At 39.6% G+C, this 20778-nt stretch overlaps 1 protein-coding gene across 1 annotated transcript in view; it reads left to right on the forward strand.

The window, feature by feature from the left end:
- GLRA1 (glycine receptor alpha 1) overlaps positions 1-20778 on the forward strand; it is a gene marked incomplete at its 5' end in the record, with an annotated part of 107108 nt that overhangs the window by 50866 nt on the left and 35464 nt on the right. The window contains 3 exons of the mRNA XM_040436838.1: positions 1155-1292; positions 5959-6173; positions 10559-10705. Coding sequence (XP_040292772.1) covers positions 1155-1292; positions 5959-6173; positions 10559-10705 — 500 coding nt within the window. The remainder of the gene's footprint in view (positions 1-1154; positions 1293-5958; positions 6174-10558; positions 10706-20778) is intronic.

A 20778-nucleotide genomic window follows, 5' to 3' on the forward strand; every position in this document is an offset into this window, starting at 1 on the left:
TCTATTAACTCTTTCTGGGAGGGAGATGGGAAAGAACAACAGTACTGAGTTCTTACGTTTGCGGCGTTCATTTTTCGGCATAAATAACATGATAACTTTATTCTCTGGGTCAGTATGATTACAGTGACACCAGATACATTTATTAATTTTTTTGTTATTCTATTTTTGTGCAATAAAAACCTTTTTTTAAAAAGGAGAAAATCTTTTTGCATTGTCACATCCCAAGACCCATAAAAAATGAACTCACCTCATCCACTAGATCGCGCAATCGGCATCGTCTTCTTTCTTCTTCTTTCAGGACCTGCAAAAGGACCTTTGATGACGTAATCACGCTCACCACATGGTGAGCGTGGTGACTTCAGCACAGGTCCTGCTGAATGAAGATAGAAGATAGAAGGATGATTAATTCATCAAAGGTCCATTTGCAGGTCCTAAAAAAAGAAGAAAGAAGACGATGCCGGCTGCGCGATCTAGTGGATGAGTGGAGTTAATTTTTTATTTATTTTTTAACCCCTCAAGGCACATTTTACTAAGCATTCTGTATTAAGAATGCTATTATTTTTCCTTATAACAATGTTATAAAGGAAAATAATACAGTGAATAGACTTTAATGGGGTCCGGGGTTGCTCATCCCTATCATCTCCTAGCAACCATGCGTAAAAATTGTACCGCATCCGCACTTGCTTGCGGATGCTTGCAATTTTCACGCAGCCCCGTTCATTTCTGTGGGGCCTGCGTTGCGTTTAAAACGCAGAATATAGAACATGATCTACACAGCCCCATTGAAGGGAATGGGTCCGGAATCAGTGTGGGTGCAATGCGTTCGCCTCACGCATTGCACCCGTGGGGAATTCTCGCCCGTGTGAAAGGGGCCTAAGGCAGCTTCGTGACCGCCATACAAAAGATATTGGTGGTCAATAAAAGATTAATTAATAGTTTTAGTTATGTGACTATTATTTGACTTTACAGGAATTAAGTGGACTATAAGGTGTAATGTTCTCCAAGTAGAACAGCTGATATTCCTGTTTCACTGAAAATTTCCAAAAAATAAGCAAAGCAAAGCAAAATGCTCATGGAGAAATACAAATGATTCAGTCTTCTGTTTGCATCATGTTTGACACAACTACATCTGAAACGAATTTATCTCTACACAGTTGGTTACACTATGAATGATCTTATATTTGAGTGGGAGGAGGTGGGTGCCGTGCAGGTAGCAGACGGACTCACCTTGCCACAGTTTATCTTGAAAGAAGAGAAGGATCTACGCTATTGTACTAAACACTACAATACTGGTAAGACAATACACCATGTCATTTAACAAGTCGGTGGGTCGAATTACTATGTTCCCAAATTGGCCTGTGTCTAGTAGTGTTTCAATAATTTTAAATCCATTCAGACTACATATTTGTTTGTTTTTTTAAATATCAATTTTTATAGAAAGTTTTTAGAAACAATAATACAAGTGACTTAAGGCCCCTTTATATGTCTCAATGTAGCAAGCGATTGTCGGGAAGGAAGTGTTCCTTTCTGACAATTACTTGCTCATCGGTGGAGGAGAAAGCTGCATTTACATGCAGCGATCTCCTCCACAGTATGGGGAGGAGCCATTGCTAATGCCATCGCTCGTCGCCATACAGAATCATTGTTTGCCAGCAGCAGAGTGCTGTTTAGACAGTACGATCTATTGCCGGCAAACAATGATTTAGGTGACTGCACGAATGATCCTATTACCCAATGAACAAACTCATTCATTGGGTAATTGGCGGCACCTTTACACAGGCAGATTATCGCGATTGTCCATATGAAAGCTTGTTAACGATAATCTGCCCAAACATCAAGCAGTGTAAAGGGCCCTTTACACACCCAAGTAAGTACACGCAAAGAAAAATGGGAGGAAGATTGCAGATACTAGCAATGCTTTAAAAGTGTTGTCCGGTTTTTACTATTGATGACCTAGGTCCATGGGGCTGCCAGGTGGAGGCTTCCGCCCAGCAGTGAGCCCGGTGATGTCACTGGCACGGATGGGCGGGCTTTAGTGCTGCCCTAGCCTGTAAAACAGCTAGGGCAGCGCTAAAGCTTGCCCATAAGAGTCGTGACGTCACCGAGCACACTGCTGGGTGGAAGCCTCCGCCCGGCAGTGTGTTATTGTAAATAAAAGAGCCCTTGCCCTGCACGATCCAGCGCAGGGCAAGGGAGAGCATCGGAGCATGAAATGCTCTGATGCTAACATCAGGGGGGCTGCCTGGGTGAAATTATGGGTAGGTCTTGGACTTTACAAGTCAAATGGAGAGGAAGTCCACAATCGTCAATGATATTTAAACTGAGTAGAGGGTCCTACTCTGTATGCAACAGCTTTTTTCAATTCGTAGAAGTCCACATGTGCCAAAAGTTCTGCAGCTGAAAAGGAAGATCTGGTTTTCTACTTCCTAGTGATCATAGTATCTAGAAGGAAGAGACCTAGTAGAGTTCTAGCAAAGTCTGCTATTTGTTTAAGACCCAAAAAAAACATAGTTAGTCCAGGAACGGGAGAAAGATCTAGGCCAGAGATACATTTAAATTCCTTAAACACAGTATCCCACAAAAGTTTCGTAACTGGACTCTCCCAGCATATATGAAGGGAAGTACCCTGTCACCCTCATCCCCACTAGCAACGATCATACGCTGACAGGCGTCTCACATTTTTATGGTTACTAGTGCTACATATTGTATTTGTTGAACTGAAGAGTGTTTTGACACCACATTTTTAGTATGTGCTTAATGTTTCCATTTGCTGGATCCGTTAGGTAGGCATCCATTGGTATTTTTTTGTTTGGAAGGGCAAAAATGTGAGGTAAACTACGCAATTCTGTCCACCCCAAAAAATTTACATAAAAAGTATTACTTTTTTTTTTACATTATGCTCTGTGAGTCCAATGAAAATTTTGGGAGGAAGTGATTGATAGTATCACCAAGATTTGCCAAATAAGGGTTCTGTTAGATCCTAGACCTTGTAATCTTGGGGCACTAATGCTAGTGGACAATTCTAGAAATAAAACTTGGTGGTAGGGAAATTGTGATACTTTGCTAGGAAATGTATAGTTAAAAAAAGGGGAATCAGTATCCGTCACCTGTTTGTTTAGTTTTTTGGGGGTTGGCAGCAGGTGTGTGTTTAACCCAAAAAAATCATACTGGGGTAATTTTTAGGGAGAGGGATGAATCCCAATTTGTGGTGTATCAAAAAAGATGGTGTTCTTAAATGGATTGTCTGCATTTGACAATCCCAACAAATTATAAGGATCCTTATAAAATAATGTGATCACAAAGTATCCTCTGCTGTAATCTATGGGGAAACCTAGCAACTAGATGATTTGACTTTTTAATGTAGGACATGACAGGTTCTTCAGAAGAAGAGAGATCTTTTTTGTAACCATTTGCTAAGGTGGCTAATCAATGAAGATACAAGAATATATAAGTCCCCATTATTAACTTAGAAAGCTCTAAAAAGGTGTATGAAATTGGGTTTTCTACACTGGGCAACCTCTTTAAGTCATGAAGAAACATTCATAAAACTTCTTTCCTTTATCATTTAAGTAAGGGAAGGTTCCTGATGTGCTCGTGTTTGCATTTTGTGGATTAAGCATATAGATAGACATACAGTAATATATGTCCGCTATTGACTGCAGATGAATTGCTTTTTATATACAGTTGTATTGAAGTGCATAATCGACTGATATATCCAAAAAATCTTCTCTTTCCACATACAGTCAGGTCCATAAATATTGGGACATCGACACAATTCTAACATTTTTGGCTCTATAGACCACAACAATGGATTTGAAATGAAACGAACAAGATGTGCTTTAACTGCAGACTGTCAGCTTTAATTTGAGGGTATTTACATCCAAATCAGGTGAACGGTGTAGGAATTACAACAGTTTGCATATGTGCCTACCACTTGTTAAGGAACCAAAAGTAATGGGACAGAATAATCATAAATCAAACTTTCACTTTTTAATACTTGGTAGCAAATCATTTGCAGTCAATTACAGCCTGAAGTCTGGAACGCATAGACATCACCAGACGCTGGGTTTCATCCCTGGTGATGCTCTGCCAGGCCTCTACTGCAACTGTCTTCAGTTCCTGCTTGTTCTTGGGGCATTTTTCCTTCAGTTTTGTCTTCAGCAAGTGAAATGCATGCTCAATCGGATTCAGGTCAGGTGATTGACTTGGCCATGGCATAACATTCCACTTCTTTCCCTTAAAAAACTCTTTGGCTGCTTTTGCAGTATGCTTTGGGTCATTGTCCATCCGCACTGTGAAGCGCCGTCCAATGAGTTCTGAAGCATTTGGTTGAATATGAGCAGATAATATTGCCCGACACCTACCTCCTGGAGAGTGTTCTTGATCTGGCCAACTGTTGTGAAGGGTGTTTTCTTCACCAGGGAAAGAATTCTTTGGTCATCCACCACAGTTGTTTTCTGTGGTCTTCCGGGTCTTTTGGTGTTGCTGAGCTCACCGGTTCGTTCCTTCTTTTTAAGAATGTTCCAAAGAGTTGTTTTGGCCACGCCTAATGTTTTTGCTATCTCTCTGATGGGTTTGTTGTGTTGTTTTCAGCCTAATGATGGCTTGCTTCACTGATAGTGACAGCTCTTTGGATCTCATCTTGAGAGTTGACAGCAACAGATTCCAAATGCAAATAGCACACTTGAAATGAACGCTGGACCTTTTATCTGCTCATTGTAATTGGGATAATGAGGGAATAACACACACCTGGCCATGGAACAGCTGAGAAGCCAATTGTCCCATTACTTTTGGTCCCTTAACAAGTGGGAGGCACATATGCAAACTGTTGTAATTCCTACACCGTTCACCTGATTTGGATATAAATACCCTCAAATTAAAGCTGACAGTCTGCAGTTAAAGCACATCTTGTTAGTTTTATTTCAAATCCATTGTGGAGGTGTATAGAGCCAAAAATGTTAGAATTGTGTTGATGTCCCAATATTTATGGACCTGACTGTATGTTTGACTATAATAAGCTATGAACGAATTGCATAGGATTCAAGATTTTCTATAGAAATCAGATTTTTTGAATCTGCGAAAAACATTTGTCATTTACATGTAACAAAGAACGCTCCTGACATTCTCACAGACAACCATAAGGAAGTTGCTCAGCACGCGACCACTTGTAGCGCTGCAGCAGGAAGGGATAAATCCAACGTATATTGTAAAGAAGATCCCAGCAGCCGCTGTGTAGTCTCAGTAGACTTTTATTTCAATTTATTCAGCAAATAGAATACAGGATGCGTTTTGGCCCTTCCTAGCCTTTTTCAACAATTGAAAAATAAAAGTCTACTGAGACTAAACAGCGGCTGCTGGGACTTTCTCACTTATACAATTGTTTTAAGCTTGGGACTAGAGATGAGAGAATCGATTTATAAGAATTAAATTCGTCTCATCATGCAAGGTTTTGCAGCTGTGACAGCGTGTGCCCAAAGCTGAGGATGTTCCCTCTGCCACTTGATTGACATGGCCAGACATCTCGCCCGGTCGTGGCAGTCTTGCGCCTGTACTGCTACTCCAAATAGTAGTGCAAACAAATGGGCTCTGCTTCCACTGCTGGTGCAGGGAATGTTAATGTGCCGCTCTCTGAAAGTGTCCTCTGTGGACACCTCATTATAGGTGGAGGACCCTACTACAATCTTATGAATTGATTCACTCATCTCTACTAGGAACTACTTATTTTAGCCAAATCGAACATAGTTATCTTGTCTGTGGGGCTGCTTGCAATCACAGTTGAAGGTTGTAGAAACTGGACAACCCCTTTTAGTCTCTTGTTGAAGACTACAATTAGTACAATAATTTTTATCACAAACATGTAAAGGTTCACCAATATTTCTCTAACTGAGCATTTAACCCTTACTTAGTGGTAAATTCTCTAAACCAATTTCCTAACCTCATTCTTTTTTTAAATCCAAGGAAAATTCACTTGTATTGAAGCTCGCTTCCACTTGGAAAGACAGATGGGTTATTATCTAATTCAAATGTACATTCCCAGCTTGCTTATTGTCATTCTCTCTTGGGTGTCCTTCTGGATCAACATGGATGCAGCCCCTGCCAGAGTTGGTCTTGGCATCACTACTGTGCTGACCATGACTACTCAAAGTTCTGGATCTCGAGCATCTCTACCAAAGGTTTGTACTGTAGAAAACATGAGTTATATGCCCATTCCAGATCAGACACAACTGGATCACTTAAACAATTTATTTGTATCTTTTATATCAAGCAATAGTTGTATTGAATTGATAATGTACCGAAAGAAGTGCATGAGGTTGGACACGTGTTTATAGTTTATGAAGAAACATTATGTATGTTATTTCCTTTATTAAGTAGTATCTTATACCTGGAGCTGAATGGAAGTAAAGATGAATATTACAGAATAAAATTGTTACTTAGCATTCTAATATACAGTAACTATAGCTCCACTTTCCAACTTTTTAAAGAAGTTTTAGTGTTTCCACCTTAAATCAAAACCAAGATCACATCAAATTTGGTGGAGGCCCACACCCCAATAACTGTATGTAATTGAAGGCTAAATTAAGCTGGATATAAACCTTAGATAATTTTTGGTGGACTTTGCTAATGTTGACAACATATTTAATGATGCTTGGAGTATCTGGGAAGTTCTTTGGGAAATTGTGAAGAACCAGGTGGTAGAACACAGTGGGAAGTTTGCCCTCTTTAGATTTTCACCTTTATCAGAAAAACCTTGAGATGTACTCTTTTGCAAAGTTTAAAAACTATTCCAATATTTCTAAGCTAAATATTTCTGCTTTAAAAAAGTGACCACATTTAATGGCTACCACAAGGGCTGCAGCATTTATGATATCTCAATGTCCAATCTGCCTGGCATTGCATTGATACATCAGCCACCTACATAGTGCTGAACGTTAAAATAGAATTGTCATTTAGGAGTCTTGCAAAACTCAGTGACAACAAACAAGTGCTTGTTTCAATGGCAGACATCTTGTTAATCTTGGAAATCAAGAAGAAGAGAAATATAACTATGGGATGGTTAAGTAGAAGTTTTGGAAATTTCATAAAAAAGGACATCAGAAGACTGGAGATTTCTTAAATTTTAGGCAGGAATAGTCTTTAACCCTTTTTTGCAGAATTACATACAATCATATCATCCTTATATATATGTATGCAATAATGACTAGGAGGAGCACATCGGATGCTGGAGGACAGCTGTGATTAACACTTTTGTCACTACAATTAGTGCCCAGACTAAAGTTATTTTGTCAATTAAGGTAAATGGCATAAAAAAAATAAAAAATAACTGACATCATTATTTTTTTCATTTATTCGGCCATTATAATAAATTAGTATACATTAAATGTTAACTTTAACTCTACAGTAAAAAAACGACAACTTGACCTCTCAAAAACAAGGCCTAAACTATATAAGCTACATAGACATAAAAATAAAAAGGTATCACTGAAGGAAAGTGGTGATGCAAAAATGAAAAAGATGCTGTGGTCACAATTGGATTGGTCTTCAAATGGTTAATAGATAAGAAGTTCATTCAGTTTTTTCATGTTTTCATGTAACTGCATACATTTTTATATTTATCATTCCCCTTACCTTATTCCCATGTAGTCAAATTTCAGTGTCATGTCATTGTTCAAGGTCATTTTAATTCTTTCTCATGTCATTCTTCTTATTTCAGTCATCGACTTTCATTGTTTCCTTTCATGTGTTGTGGGCACTCATGGTTATCACCTTTTCTCAGTGCAGGAGGATCTGTGTTCTTTCAAGTTCTTGATAAGGCAAGTGTAGAACTTACCAAGATTCGTAGTTTTATTGATAAGATTTTTAGGTAAATACAGTGATCTCCACCGGACCACCTATTTGAGAAGACCATTCTTTCAAGTAGACCATATTTCACAGATTTCCAGTTCCATCATATTATACATATTCTGGTCACCTCCCATGAGAGGACCACACTTCTAGAATACTATTTTTCAACGCAATTGGGGTGGTCATCTCAAAGAGGTTTTATCAGTTATACAAAATTGTGATTAGACAGCCAACAATAAGAAGAACTGAAAAAATCATTGCCCATGGTCTGTTTGTGGTATTCCAGTACTTTAATTGAGAGGTTTAATTTTATTGCAAGACCCTCGGAAGAAGTTCGGGACTATATTTGAGGCCCACAAACGTAGGTTGGCTACTTCTGGAAGGAGGTTAATAAGTTTTGTTGCGAGTTTCAATATAGAAGCCATAATGCATATTATTAAAAAAAAGAAAATAGTGGCCAACAATAGTACAACCTTTAAAATGACTAGAAGGGTCCATTCACATGTCCGCAAAATGGGTCCACATTCATTCTGCAATTTTGCGGAACGGGTGCAGACCCATTTATTTTCAATTGGGCCGGAATGTGCTGTCCGCATTCCACAAACGGAAGCATGGATGCAGAAGTGCGGATCCGCAAATGCGGATGCGGACAGCACATTCCGGCCCCATTGAAAATGAATGAGTCTGAACCCGTTCCGCAACTTTGCAGACCCATTTTGCAGACGTGTGAATGGACCCTAACAGTCTTGGTTGTTGAATAGGGTTGAGGTAAGTTTTTATATTGCAAATCCACTTAACTAAGTTAATGGTAGAAGCAACAGCTGAATGAAGAACATGATAAAAAAAATACTGGTGTTCGTAGGAATCGGCTTTCTGGGAATATATAAACATTGGTAAAATAATAGGGCACATATGAGTTTTAGAAACCTAAAAAGGAAAAATGGTCCTAGCATAAGCATCCCCCAAAAAAATTGGATCCCAGACTGAAGCTGGTAAGAAACATGCATTGGGGGTGCTGGACAGTGTCTATTTATTTTACTCACTATTCATGTCAGGGGTGTATAATACATACAATTTGTATATTTGTAGCATTTGATTACATTGTGTATTTATATATGTATTTAGTACAAGGGGACATTATAGCTAGAACATCATACTTACACTTACCAATATTTTTTGTTTCAAAATGTGCTCTTTATGTATGTATGCCTCATTTAGAAGGAGAGGAAACATACATGAAGAGCTATGGACCCACATTCCAGAGAGGAGTATAGTTCAATTCCTGAACTCCAATCTAAGAACCATAGATGTGGGGGTAGCTTTGCTAGTTAACATATAGACTTGTGATGCATTCATATTGGTTATACCCATCTGTGACACAGAAATCAGTACCCAGAGATCAGGGCCAGAATAATCATTGGGGCATTAGAGTAGGGCCTAAGGGTCCCTGTGGCAACACTGCTCCTCAAATGCATTTTGTTAAAGGGGTTGTCTAAGTTATTTTTATTGATGACCTGTACTCAAGGGTCCGACACCCTGCGTCACATCCACAGTGGTGAGCAGGTGTAATTACACCTAAGCCATCACATTCATTTCAATGGGATGGCATGTTCCTATACAAGTGTATAGGAAGGAGCTGTCCCATTGAAATGGATGGGACGGTGGAGTTGTAACTACACCTGCTCACGGCTACGGATGTGACGGCGAGCAGGTAAACAATGAAGAGGAGGAAGCCTGGCACAACGCGCACCTTCTCTTCAAACAGCTGATCAGCTGGCGTCCCGGGTGTCAGACCCCTGCCAATCTGATATTGATGACAAGTTATGAGCGGCATAGGCAATATTAGTTTTCGCAATATTTCGCAAATTTTTTGCATAAAATTCGCAATAAATTAGCGAATTCTAGAATTCATGATATTCAGTCATTATTTTCACCATTGCGCAAATGATGCTCATATTTTTTGCGCAATACATGAAACTTCACATTTTATCAGGTCTGAGTAGATATTACTAAGTATTGTTGTGACATCACAGCACTGTGTCTGTAGCATGTATGTATGGACAGCGGAACCTATCAGCTACACTATATCACTATCTAACCTACACTATCTCCCACTAACTATCTGTGTTATATATATGAGCTAACTATCTAATGTAATTGGATGAGGAATAGGATCCAGATGAAAGCACAGAGCACAGCAATGTTACTGCTCTCTCTCTCTCTGAGAACTGCAAGCTTGAAAAAGACCACACAGGTCGAAACGTCGCATTTTTGCTGGTGAATAAACCTTTGGATATACAAGGCTGGAGAGTGCTGCGGTTTTCTTTACAAGTGTATCTATTCTGAGGATAGGTCATCAATAAAAATTAACTTGGACATCCCCTTTAACCTAAACCAATGACATCATGGCTATAGTATTTGAGAAAGGGCCCATGGCCTTTATTGTCCAGTGACCCAGATTACTTTTAGGTACACTTTAAGAGAGAGAGATTGAGGAGTAGAAAGGAGGCAATTTCTTGTGAGTGGGCTCTATCTGGTATTGCAGATCATCCCCATTCACTTGCTACAGTGACAGAATTCTATTATCTCTACAGAAAAGGTAAAATTCTTTATTTATCCAGTTGTTGGTGCTCCCTATGTGGAAGGCAATGTGAATACAATATGTTGGTGATATGTCATTTTTTCTATGCATTTGTAAAGTTTTTTTCCTACGCAGGTGTCCTATGTGAAAGCTATTGATATATGGATGGCAGTCTGCTTGCTGTTTGTCTTTTCTGCCCTGTTGGAATATGCAGCTGTCAACTTTGTCTCACGTCAGCACAAGGAACTTTTACGTTTCAGGAGGAGAAGACGACATCACAAGGTAACCTCCTCTGTGACAAAAAATATGTTTGTGTGCATGAGCCCTTAGGGTACGGCCACACAGAGTTTTTTGGATATTGTTTTGTGGCAGATCTGCCCTCAGGATTTTCTGCCAAACCCAAAAGTCCAAAAAAAACCTCTGTGTAACAGTACCTTTATATATGACACCCTGGGCAAGCCTGATGCAAAGTGCTATGCATAGTTCAAAGCCTGGGGTGAAGCATGATACCTCCCACTAAAGCCCTGCACTGCATCTGTTTTGCCAGATGTGTACCTTTCGAGGAGCTGGCCCAGAGTATGGACATATAAAATTACTGACATAAATCAAACAAAAAAGATCAAATTTATCAATAGGTCTTTGTTAAAATTGTGCATGTGATTCCCCGAAGCTGAAAGAGTACAAGTTCACAGCCATGTCTAAGCTAAATGCCTGTAGTGAAGAACATTAATTGTTGGAAGGCCATGCTGTTGCTATGGTGCCCATGAAAAAGTGGAGGTTCCAGCTCATACTAGCCCTATCCCTTTTTCTTATGTGTCATGTGAACGTGCCTCCACCTTTTGAAAATGGCAACAATGTAAGCAGAACTGAGGCACAGACAGTCCAATAAACAGTGAATAGAGCACTGGACACGTATGGATACTACCACTTATTTCAAACAAGGTATCTTGGGACCCCCATTCTTACAAACGGTCGGGGTTTCAGCTATCATATATTTCTCACCTATCCTGTGGATATCTGTTGCATGTTGTTCATGGGAAAACTTCTTTAAAAGGGTTGTCTCATCTGAAACATTGGTGGCATATTGTCAGAATATGCCCCCGATGTCCGATAGGTGTGGGTCCACCTCTGGGACCTACACCTATCTTCAGAATAGTATCCCGGTCCCACATCTATCTGACTTTGATGGCATATCCTAGCAATATGCCATCAGTCCCAGATGAGACAACCCCTTTAATGCTAATGTTGTCCTTTTCGACAAGGTTTCCTCAATTCACAAAATGGAGGAAACCCCACCTTTATTTCTAGTATAGCCACATTGTTCACTCGCTCTTGCTCTAAACTCAATCCCTATAAGGACAGTACTATACCTTTTCTCCAGGAGAAGTCTAGTAAACACCAAAAATAACCCCAAACTTAATTTGGATCTAGAACTGCCAAACATTGTGTCAGATGACAGAGCAGATTTAAATTATGATAGATTACATCACATATCCTTCCCTCCAAACAGTTTCCACTTGGCATAATGGCGCTGAAATAAAAATTGAATGTTATGGAATATAGTAAAAAATTATTAACCGGACCATAACATAGTAGTATACACCAGCAAGGCCATCTTTATAGCAGTCCTTTGGGTAGTCCCAATGTTTCTGCTCCAGATAATTATATGGTTAAGTTAGACTCAGCTCACATTGATATTCACTTTTATTCTGTTCAGTCAGAGAAATAGTTTTAAAGGGAGTCTGTGACCAGTGACATCCCTGTGTAACCAGGGGAGGTGTCAAACCAGTTTTCCTCACCTGATTACAACACTGCCCTTGGTTTGTAAAATCATGTCCCCGGCAAAGAAATACTTAGATTATTAGCAATATGAAAATGTAGTACAACAATGGCGTCACCTTTGCTCTCATTGCACTGAAGCCCCGCTCCTCTCTCTTGCCAGCCCCTCCCTCTGCCCACTAATTGGCAGAGCCAGGTACTATGTACATAATCTCATCTAAAGGAGGGACTGTTGAGAGAGAGGAGCAGGGCTTCAGTGCAACTAGAGCAATGGTCACACCCTCATTGGACTAAAGCCTAATTGGAATATTTGTTACAAATTAATTTCTTTGAAGACTTACTGAGGCTCTACAAACCAAGGATAGCATGAACCGATTCGACACTGCCCTTGGTTACATAGGGGTATCACTGGTCACAGATTCCCTTTAAATGGCATCTGTCAGCAGATTTAAACTGGCATGTTACATGTGTGCTTTGCGGCTGAAGTCATCTGTTGGTCCCATGTTCATATGTGCCAGCATTGCTTTTAAAATTAAGTTTTGATATGCTAATGAGCATCTAGGAGCAATAGTGGCATTGCCATTGCACCTAGAGAGTCTGATCTCTCTGCAACTGCTGCTCCCTCTCCACTTTCATTGACTTTAGGAAAAGTCAGGGCCAGGCGTGATGAAGTTTACTCTGTCTGTCCCTGTCAATCAAAGTAGAGGGGGCATGGCAGCTACAGAAAGAGCAGAGCCTCTAAGGTGTAACGGCAAAGCCCCCATTACTACCCCATTGCATATATTTAAAAATTTCATTTTTCTCAGCAATGCGGGCACATATAACTATGGGACCAACACAGATGCCTCCAGCTGCCAAGCGCACATGTAACAGGTCAGCCAGTTTCATGAGTACAAATCTGCTGACAGATGCCCTTTAGTCTCCATTTGTTTGAATTGGTTTTTTTGAGCATCAGTTGTGCTCAATTTGTGTCACTTTGTGTTAATTCTGTCAGATTTCAGTTATTTTTGATGGGAGAAATAGTCATATCTGTTGTGCCTTTATTTCTGTCAAAAATAGCTCTCGGTTCCGTTTTTTTTTTAAACTGAAGTCAATGAATGACGGATAAAAAACGGAAGGTGCTCCATTCATTTCCTCATTCAATCCATTTAACGGATAATTTTTTCAGTTTTTCTGCTTCAAATTAATGGGAAAGTCAAGAAGGATGTGAATTCAGCCAGCTGAGACCCTTCCTGACAGCTTTTATGTAATATGCTAATAGTACCATACAAGTCTTGAGTCTCTTTACCCGTCTTGTATACAGCAGTTGTGTGCAAGCCCTGCAGCCTTCTCCAACATAAAAAGGCTAATGTTATACTTAATAGATTTCTCTGAAAGAACAGAATAATTGATGTTATTCATTACTGTAGCGCTGCAGAGTGCTGATCCCAATAATGGCAGATTGAAAATACTATTACAGCCTTTATTTTAATTCCAGAGAAAAATTGCACTGCAGAGGTAATTCCATATAAAAGGAAACATGATCTATGTCTCACCACAAAGCCGATGATAGGCCAGCCACGATTACAATCTCTATGGCAATGGAATGATTAAAAGTAATAGCTGCTCCATAACATTTTCAGCTTTTTCTTCACCAACTGTAGTTCAAAAAGTTCTCTGCCACACATTGCGTATCCCCGTCTTTTCCCGAATTACCTCTCTAGGGTTGGCAGCCATTTTCATATATCCTATGTGGTCATATGGAATGAATGGTATACACAGAAGGCAGGAGGTCCTCAAAGCAAAATAGGCTAGGTGTTATAATTCTGGGTTTTGCTTACTGGGCAGATGGAACTTTTTTTTATTTCCCCCTCTAGGATTTTCTGCCGATTCCCCATCCCTTACTGGAGCAGAGTATCTCATATGAGTATACAATACACAGTATTTCCCATTTTAGCTTAAAAGGGTTGCACACATTTGGGTGATTCTACTATCACAATTGGTGTGGTCCCCCTTTGATGCATTTTGCACAGGAATATATATGTATCTTTATGCATTTTTTAGCAACCATTACATAGGGAAGCAATAATCTTTTCAAATTAGTTTTTTCTTTATTGATTTTTGCTTTATACAATCTTACTGAAATCAACTCAAAACATCCAACTATCTTAACATAATATCCAATATTTTTTTAAATCAGTTATTTCTTTATTGGTTTTTACTTTATAAAATCCAACTCAAATCAGCCTAATATATCTAAATGTCTTAACATAATATCTTCCTACTCCCCCCCCCCACTCTGCAAGACAGACCACTCTCCAGCCCTATCTAACTATCAATAGTTACTAGCTAAAATAAAAATGGCGCTGCTATTATGTATTTTCCAGACCTGTTCTTAGTCCCTATCTTACTACAGACCACGTCCACATATTGCTTTGACTTTCATGACACTGTTTCTTTCCATAAAACAACCCTTTTTTAATCTTATTATATAATTCATTCTAGCCCCATATTCTAATATCATAGAGGGTGGGGACTGTATATAACGGGCTGCAATTATTTTCCTTGACAGCTATAATAGTCTCTGTATTCCAATAGTCTTCAAGTAAACCCAGCAAACATAATCTAAGTTCTCCCCCACAAAGTTAGTGGTATATATACTATTAATAATAGTAATTTCCTGCACTCCAATACCATATGCAAGAAGTGGGCGTCGCACACAGCACATCTAGGACAACAAGAGTCATCCCTAACTCAAATACTATATGGAAATATTGGGGTCCTATAGACCCTATGAATAAAATAAAGTTGGGAAAAACAGGATACCTCACTAGGAGATAAAGCTGAAATCGTTTTTAGTACTTCTGTCCATTGTTCCTCTGTAATAGGCCCGAGATCTCCTTCCCATGTTACTCCAATAGATAAGGGGAAGTTACTCAACTGTTCTGAAAGCAGCAATTTATACACTTTTTAGGTATAAAACCCTTTCCTATCCTTGGAATCACTTTTTTGGAATCAATTTTTCCTGAACTTCTATTGCATACCGTAACAAATATGTATTATGAAGACCAAACTCACTCACAAACTCACTGTAACTGCTGAAAAGCCTTCTAATCTAAAGATTGCAATAGTCTTGTTAAATAATATCCTATTGTTTTGAGTATGCAGACCTGTGTACCTCCATGATTACACACTACAAACAAACCCTATGTACTCTGATGCTGCAGTCATGTGTTACGCTACCCCTTCTGCTTCCTTTTCTCCCATCTGTAGGTTAGTAGGATGTAGGAGGTAGAAGAGAGAGCATTAACGCATGACTGCACATATTCTTTAAGTTAGAGAATGAGATTTTTATGTATCTGGGACCTAATTACACTGAATTTCTATTCACTAAGAAAATGTTCTAAGAAAAACTTCCTGATAATCTGAAAAAAGTAAGGGAAGACCACATTTAGCGGCTGCTGTGCCTGGTTTTGGAAACTCTGATTTTCATCTGCCTTGCGGATGCACTTCTGTCAAATGGCGAATGTTTAATACAAGACACATGACCACATAAATTGTTTGTAATAATTTTTCAGAATAATGGACAGTTGGGTTCCATAAATTCCAGATTAAAAGAAATTGAATGTATATGTCTGATGAATATTTAAGAGTCATCTTTCCCTAAGCTTTTGACCAGGGGTAAAAAAAAAGTTTTTGTCAAGGGAGTATTTTTGCGGGGTATATAGTAAAAGGGGGAGGGGGGTGAAGGGAAGGGTGTGGCAGAGGCAAACCAGGGGATATGAGTAAGCAAATATTGAGAAATCAAATATTTACGAAACATCCTGTCATTTTTCTATATAAGAAATTTTTAATTTATTCAAATATGTATATTTTTTTTAAAATTCTAAATATTTTAGAGTTCAGTCCTGTGAATTCCTAACTTTGCTTGTGAGATCAGGAATAAGGATCCCCTGTTTTGCACCTGCATTAGACATTGCACCCCTTGACAAGGCTCCTCTAAAAGTAATGTGAACCTCAAAAATATTCAAAGAAGGAGACATTGTGCATCCACATTACTAATTTGCCCTATTATTGGCTGTCAGAACTGCACTGTGTTTAGGAAGAGAACCATTGTTAGTTTATTTACCATGACTTAAAGATTATTTGAGCGCGTGAGACATCTCCTTGTGTTACATTGTTAGAGTTAATTGTAATTAGTTATATCTGATTCTAGGAATACTTATGCAGCAGTATGAGAGTGGAAGATGTATTGCTACATATCCCTATTTGCTATTTAGATGTATGGAAAATCTGCCTGATAACCCCCATGTGATTGATGAGGATATATTGATTGTCACCTTGGCAATCAAGTTTAAAGAAGTTGGCGAGGCCTAGCCTCCCATGTAGCTTTGTCCAACCACAACCCACACACACATGCACACATACTTGAGGAGACTCATAGTAAACCAATCAATGTTTGTTCTCTGTCTCATCTTTTTGCTCCCATGGCAGTCCTTCCTCAGGATCTTTTCTGAGCACGTTAGCCGATTCTAAATGGTAAACAGGACCAGTTATGCAGCGATACATCCCTGTCACCCTTATGCCACTAGATAACTACACAAAACCTGTCACCCTTATGCCACTAGATAACTACACAGGTTTTCCTTCAGAACTATGAGTGCAGAAAGTTAAATGAATAAGTTCAATGAAGAATATTATTGTGTTGTGTTCCGTATTATATAAGATTGAAGTATTGTCCCTATAGTGGTCACCATCATCGTGCATGGGAGTATCCAAACTTTAAATGGTAAACTAAATATTTAGACTAGCTTATATAGGGATTTTCCATTTTATTACTGCGGAGAAACCTGTGAGGAACTGTTTCACTTCCAAGGAAACCCTTATTTCCTCTTTAACTGTAAAGCATCTTCAAGCAAAAATTATCACTTTTGTCACAGCTCCTTTTCTGGCAAGCTTAAAAATAACTTTTCCTGGTTGTCAAACTTGGTCCTAATAGACCATTGACTACTAGAGGTCACCATATCTCCAGGGTCTTCTGGAGACTAATATGGTGACAGTCTACATGACTGGACTGGTGGTATTTTTTATTTATTATCAACATCGCTGCTCTTTGCAAGCAACAGGGCCATCAGTCTGCAGGCATGGTCTCCGTGATGGAAGTTATAATGTTCATCTGTAAAAGGATGCATAGTAGGTTATCATGACTGAGGGAAGTAAAGAGTTAAGAATTTCTGATTTATAAAAAAAAAAAATGCAATTTTGGGAGGCATCTTTACTATTAGATTTCTAATCTCTTTTGTGACATTTGCTCTGTAATATCTCAAGCTGCTGCCTTTGCTATGGCAACCCCAGAAGGTTCTCCGAATGTGGTTATTCATTTCCACTTTAGAGAATTGTGTATCAAAGGTATTAGAAATACATTCCTTAAATGTTTGAATTACGAATGAGCTATAGAATACAGTCTGAGACATGGGACATGGGAAACTTTATGAAGAACCTGGGTAGAATTAAGGTTATCAGTTCAACGACTTTAGCAATATTGTAAAAGGGGTTGTCCAGTGAGTAAAAATAGAAGAAACAATGCTCACCAATCCCTCTCGACACACAGAAAATGACTGCTCAGCCAATGATTGATCACGCCACTGACCCGCTTTTGACTAGCAGTCATTTTCTGTGTCTCAATAGTAACCAGAAAGGAGCAACCAGAGAAGGACCCAGGAGCAGTGGGAGATTGTTATGAGTATATTGCTTCTTTAACCCCTTCAGGATCCTGCCATTTTTCACCTTAAGGACCAGGCCATTTTTTGCAAATCTGACCAGTGTCACTTGTGTGGTGATAACTTTAAAACGCTTTCACTTATCCAAGCCATTCTGAGATTGTTTTCTCGTCACATATTGTACTTCATGACAGTGGTAAATTTGAGTCAAAATATTTCATTTCTATTTATAAAAAAATACCAAATTGACCAAAAATTTGGAAACTTTTCAAAAATTCTATTTCTCTGCTTTTAAAACAGATAGTGATACCACCTACTTTACATTTCCCATATATCTACTTCATGTTTAGATAATTTTGAAAATGACATATTCTTTTTTGGGGACGTTAGAATGCTTATAAATTTAGAAGCAAATATTAAAATGTTTAGGAAAATATCCAAAACCCAATTTTTAAGGACCAGTTCAGGTCTGAAGTCACTTTGTGGGGCTTACATAATAGAAACCACCCAAAAATGGCCCCATTTTAGAAACTACACCCTTCAAGGTTTTCAAAACTGATTTTACAAACTTTGTTAACCCTTTAGGTGTTCCATAAGAATTAATAGGAAATGTAGATGAAATTTCAGAATTTCACTTTTTTGGCCGATTTTCCATTTTAATTAATTTTTTTCACTAACAAAGCAAGAGTTAACAGCCAAACAAAACTCAATACTTATTATCGCGATTCTGTAGTTTACAGAAACACCCCATTTGTTATCGTAAACTGCTGTACGGGTACACGGCAGGGCGCAGAAGGAAGGGAGGGCCATGTGGTTTTTGGAGGGCAGATTTAAATGGGAGGGATCATTTTAAGTTGCCATGTCACATTTGAAGATCCCCTGATGACCCCTAGAGTAAAAACTCTAAAAAAGTGATCCCATTTTGGAAACTACAGGATAAGGTGGCAGTTTTTTACACTTACACTTTTTGTGAGGTAAGGTAACAAAAAATAGCTGTTTTTGCACCTTTTTTTGTTTGTTTTTTACAATGTTCATATGACAGGTTAGTTCATGTGCAATTTTTCTAAAGCAGGTTCTTATGGACACGACAATACCAAATATGACTACTTTTTTGTTTCAGTTTTACATAATAAAGCATTTTTGAAAAAAAAAGATTTTTTTAGTGTCTCCATATTCTGAAAGCCATCATTTTATTAATTTTTTGGGCAACAGTCTTATGTAGGGTCTAAATTTTTGCAGGATGAGATGATGGTTTGATTGGTACTATTTTAGGGTGCATATGACTTTTTTATCGCTTGGTATTACACTTTTTGTGATGTAAGGTGACAAAAAATGATTTTTTTTTTTGTTTTTTTTAACCACCTCCGGACCGCCTAACGCAGATTCGCGTTCCGGAGGTGGCAGCGCTGCGCAAATCACGCATATACGCGTCATCTCGCGAGACGCGAGATTTCCTGTGAACGCGCGCACACAGGTGCGCGCGCTCACAGGAACGGAAGGTAAGAGAGTTGATCTCCAGCCTGCCAGCGGCGATCGTTCGCTGGCAGGCTGGAGATGTGTTTTTTTTAACCCCTAACAGGTATATTAGACGCTGTTTTGATAACAGCGTCTAATATACCTGCTACCTGGTCCTCTGGTGGTCCCCTTTGTTTGGATCGACCACCAGAGGACACAGGTAGCTCAGTAATATGTTGCACCAAGCACCACTACACTACACCCCCCCCCTGTCACTTATTAACCCCTTGATCACCCTTGATCACCCCATATAGACTCCCTGATCACCCCCCTGTCATTGATCACCCCCCTTTCATTGATAACCCCCTGTAAGGCTGCATTCAGAGGTCCGTATGAATTTTACGGATCCACTGATAGATGGATCGGATCCGCAAAACACATACGGACGTCTGAATGCAGCCTTACAGGGGAGTGATCAATGACGGAGGTGATCACCCCATATAGACTCCCTGATCACCCCCCTGTCATTGATAACCCCCTGTAAGGCTCCATTCAGAGGTCCGTATGAATTTTACGGATCCACTGATAGATGGATCGGATCCGCAAAACACATACGGACGTCTGAATGCAGCCTTACAGGGGAGTGATCAATGACGGAGGTGATCACCCCATATAGACTCCCTGATCACCCCCCTGTCATTGATAACCCCCTGTAAAGCTCCATTCAGATGTCCGCATGATTTTTACGGATCCACTGATAGATGGATCAGATCCGCAAAACGCATACGAACGTCTGAATGGAGCCTTACAGGGGCGTGATCAATGACTGTGGTGATCACCCCATATAGACTCCCTGATCACCCCCCTGTCATTGATTACACCCCTGTCATTGATCAACCCCCTGTAAAGCTCCATTCAGATGTCCGCATGATTTTTACGGATCCACTGATAGATGGATCGGATCCGCAAAACGCATACGGACGTCTGAATGGAGCCTTACAGGGGCGTGATCAATGACTGTGGTGATCACCCCATATAGACTCCCTGATCACCCCCCTGTCATTGATTACCCCCCTGTCATTGATCAACCCCCTGTAAAGCTCCATTCAGATGTCCGCATGATTTTTACGGATCCACTGATAGATGGATCGGATCCGCAAAACGCATACGGACGTCTGAATGGAGCCTTACAGGGGCGTGATCAATGACTGTGATGATCACCCCATATAGACTCCCTGATCACCCCCCTGTCATTGATTACCCCCTGTAAAGCTCCATTCAGATGTCCGCATGATTTTTACGGATCCACTGATAGATGGATCGGATCCGCAAAACACATACAGGCGTCTCCCTGGAGCCTTCCAGGGGGGGTGATCACCCCATATAGACTCCCTGATCACCCCCATGTCATTGATCACCCCC

This window comes from Bufo bufo, chromosome 1 (genome assembly GCF_905171765.1).
Source record: "Bufo bufo chromosome 1, aBufBuf1.1, whole genome shotgun sequence".
NCBI lineage: Eukaryota > Metazoa > Chordata > Amphibia > Anura > Bufonidae > Bufo > Bufo bufo.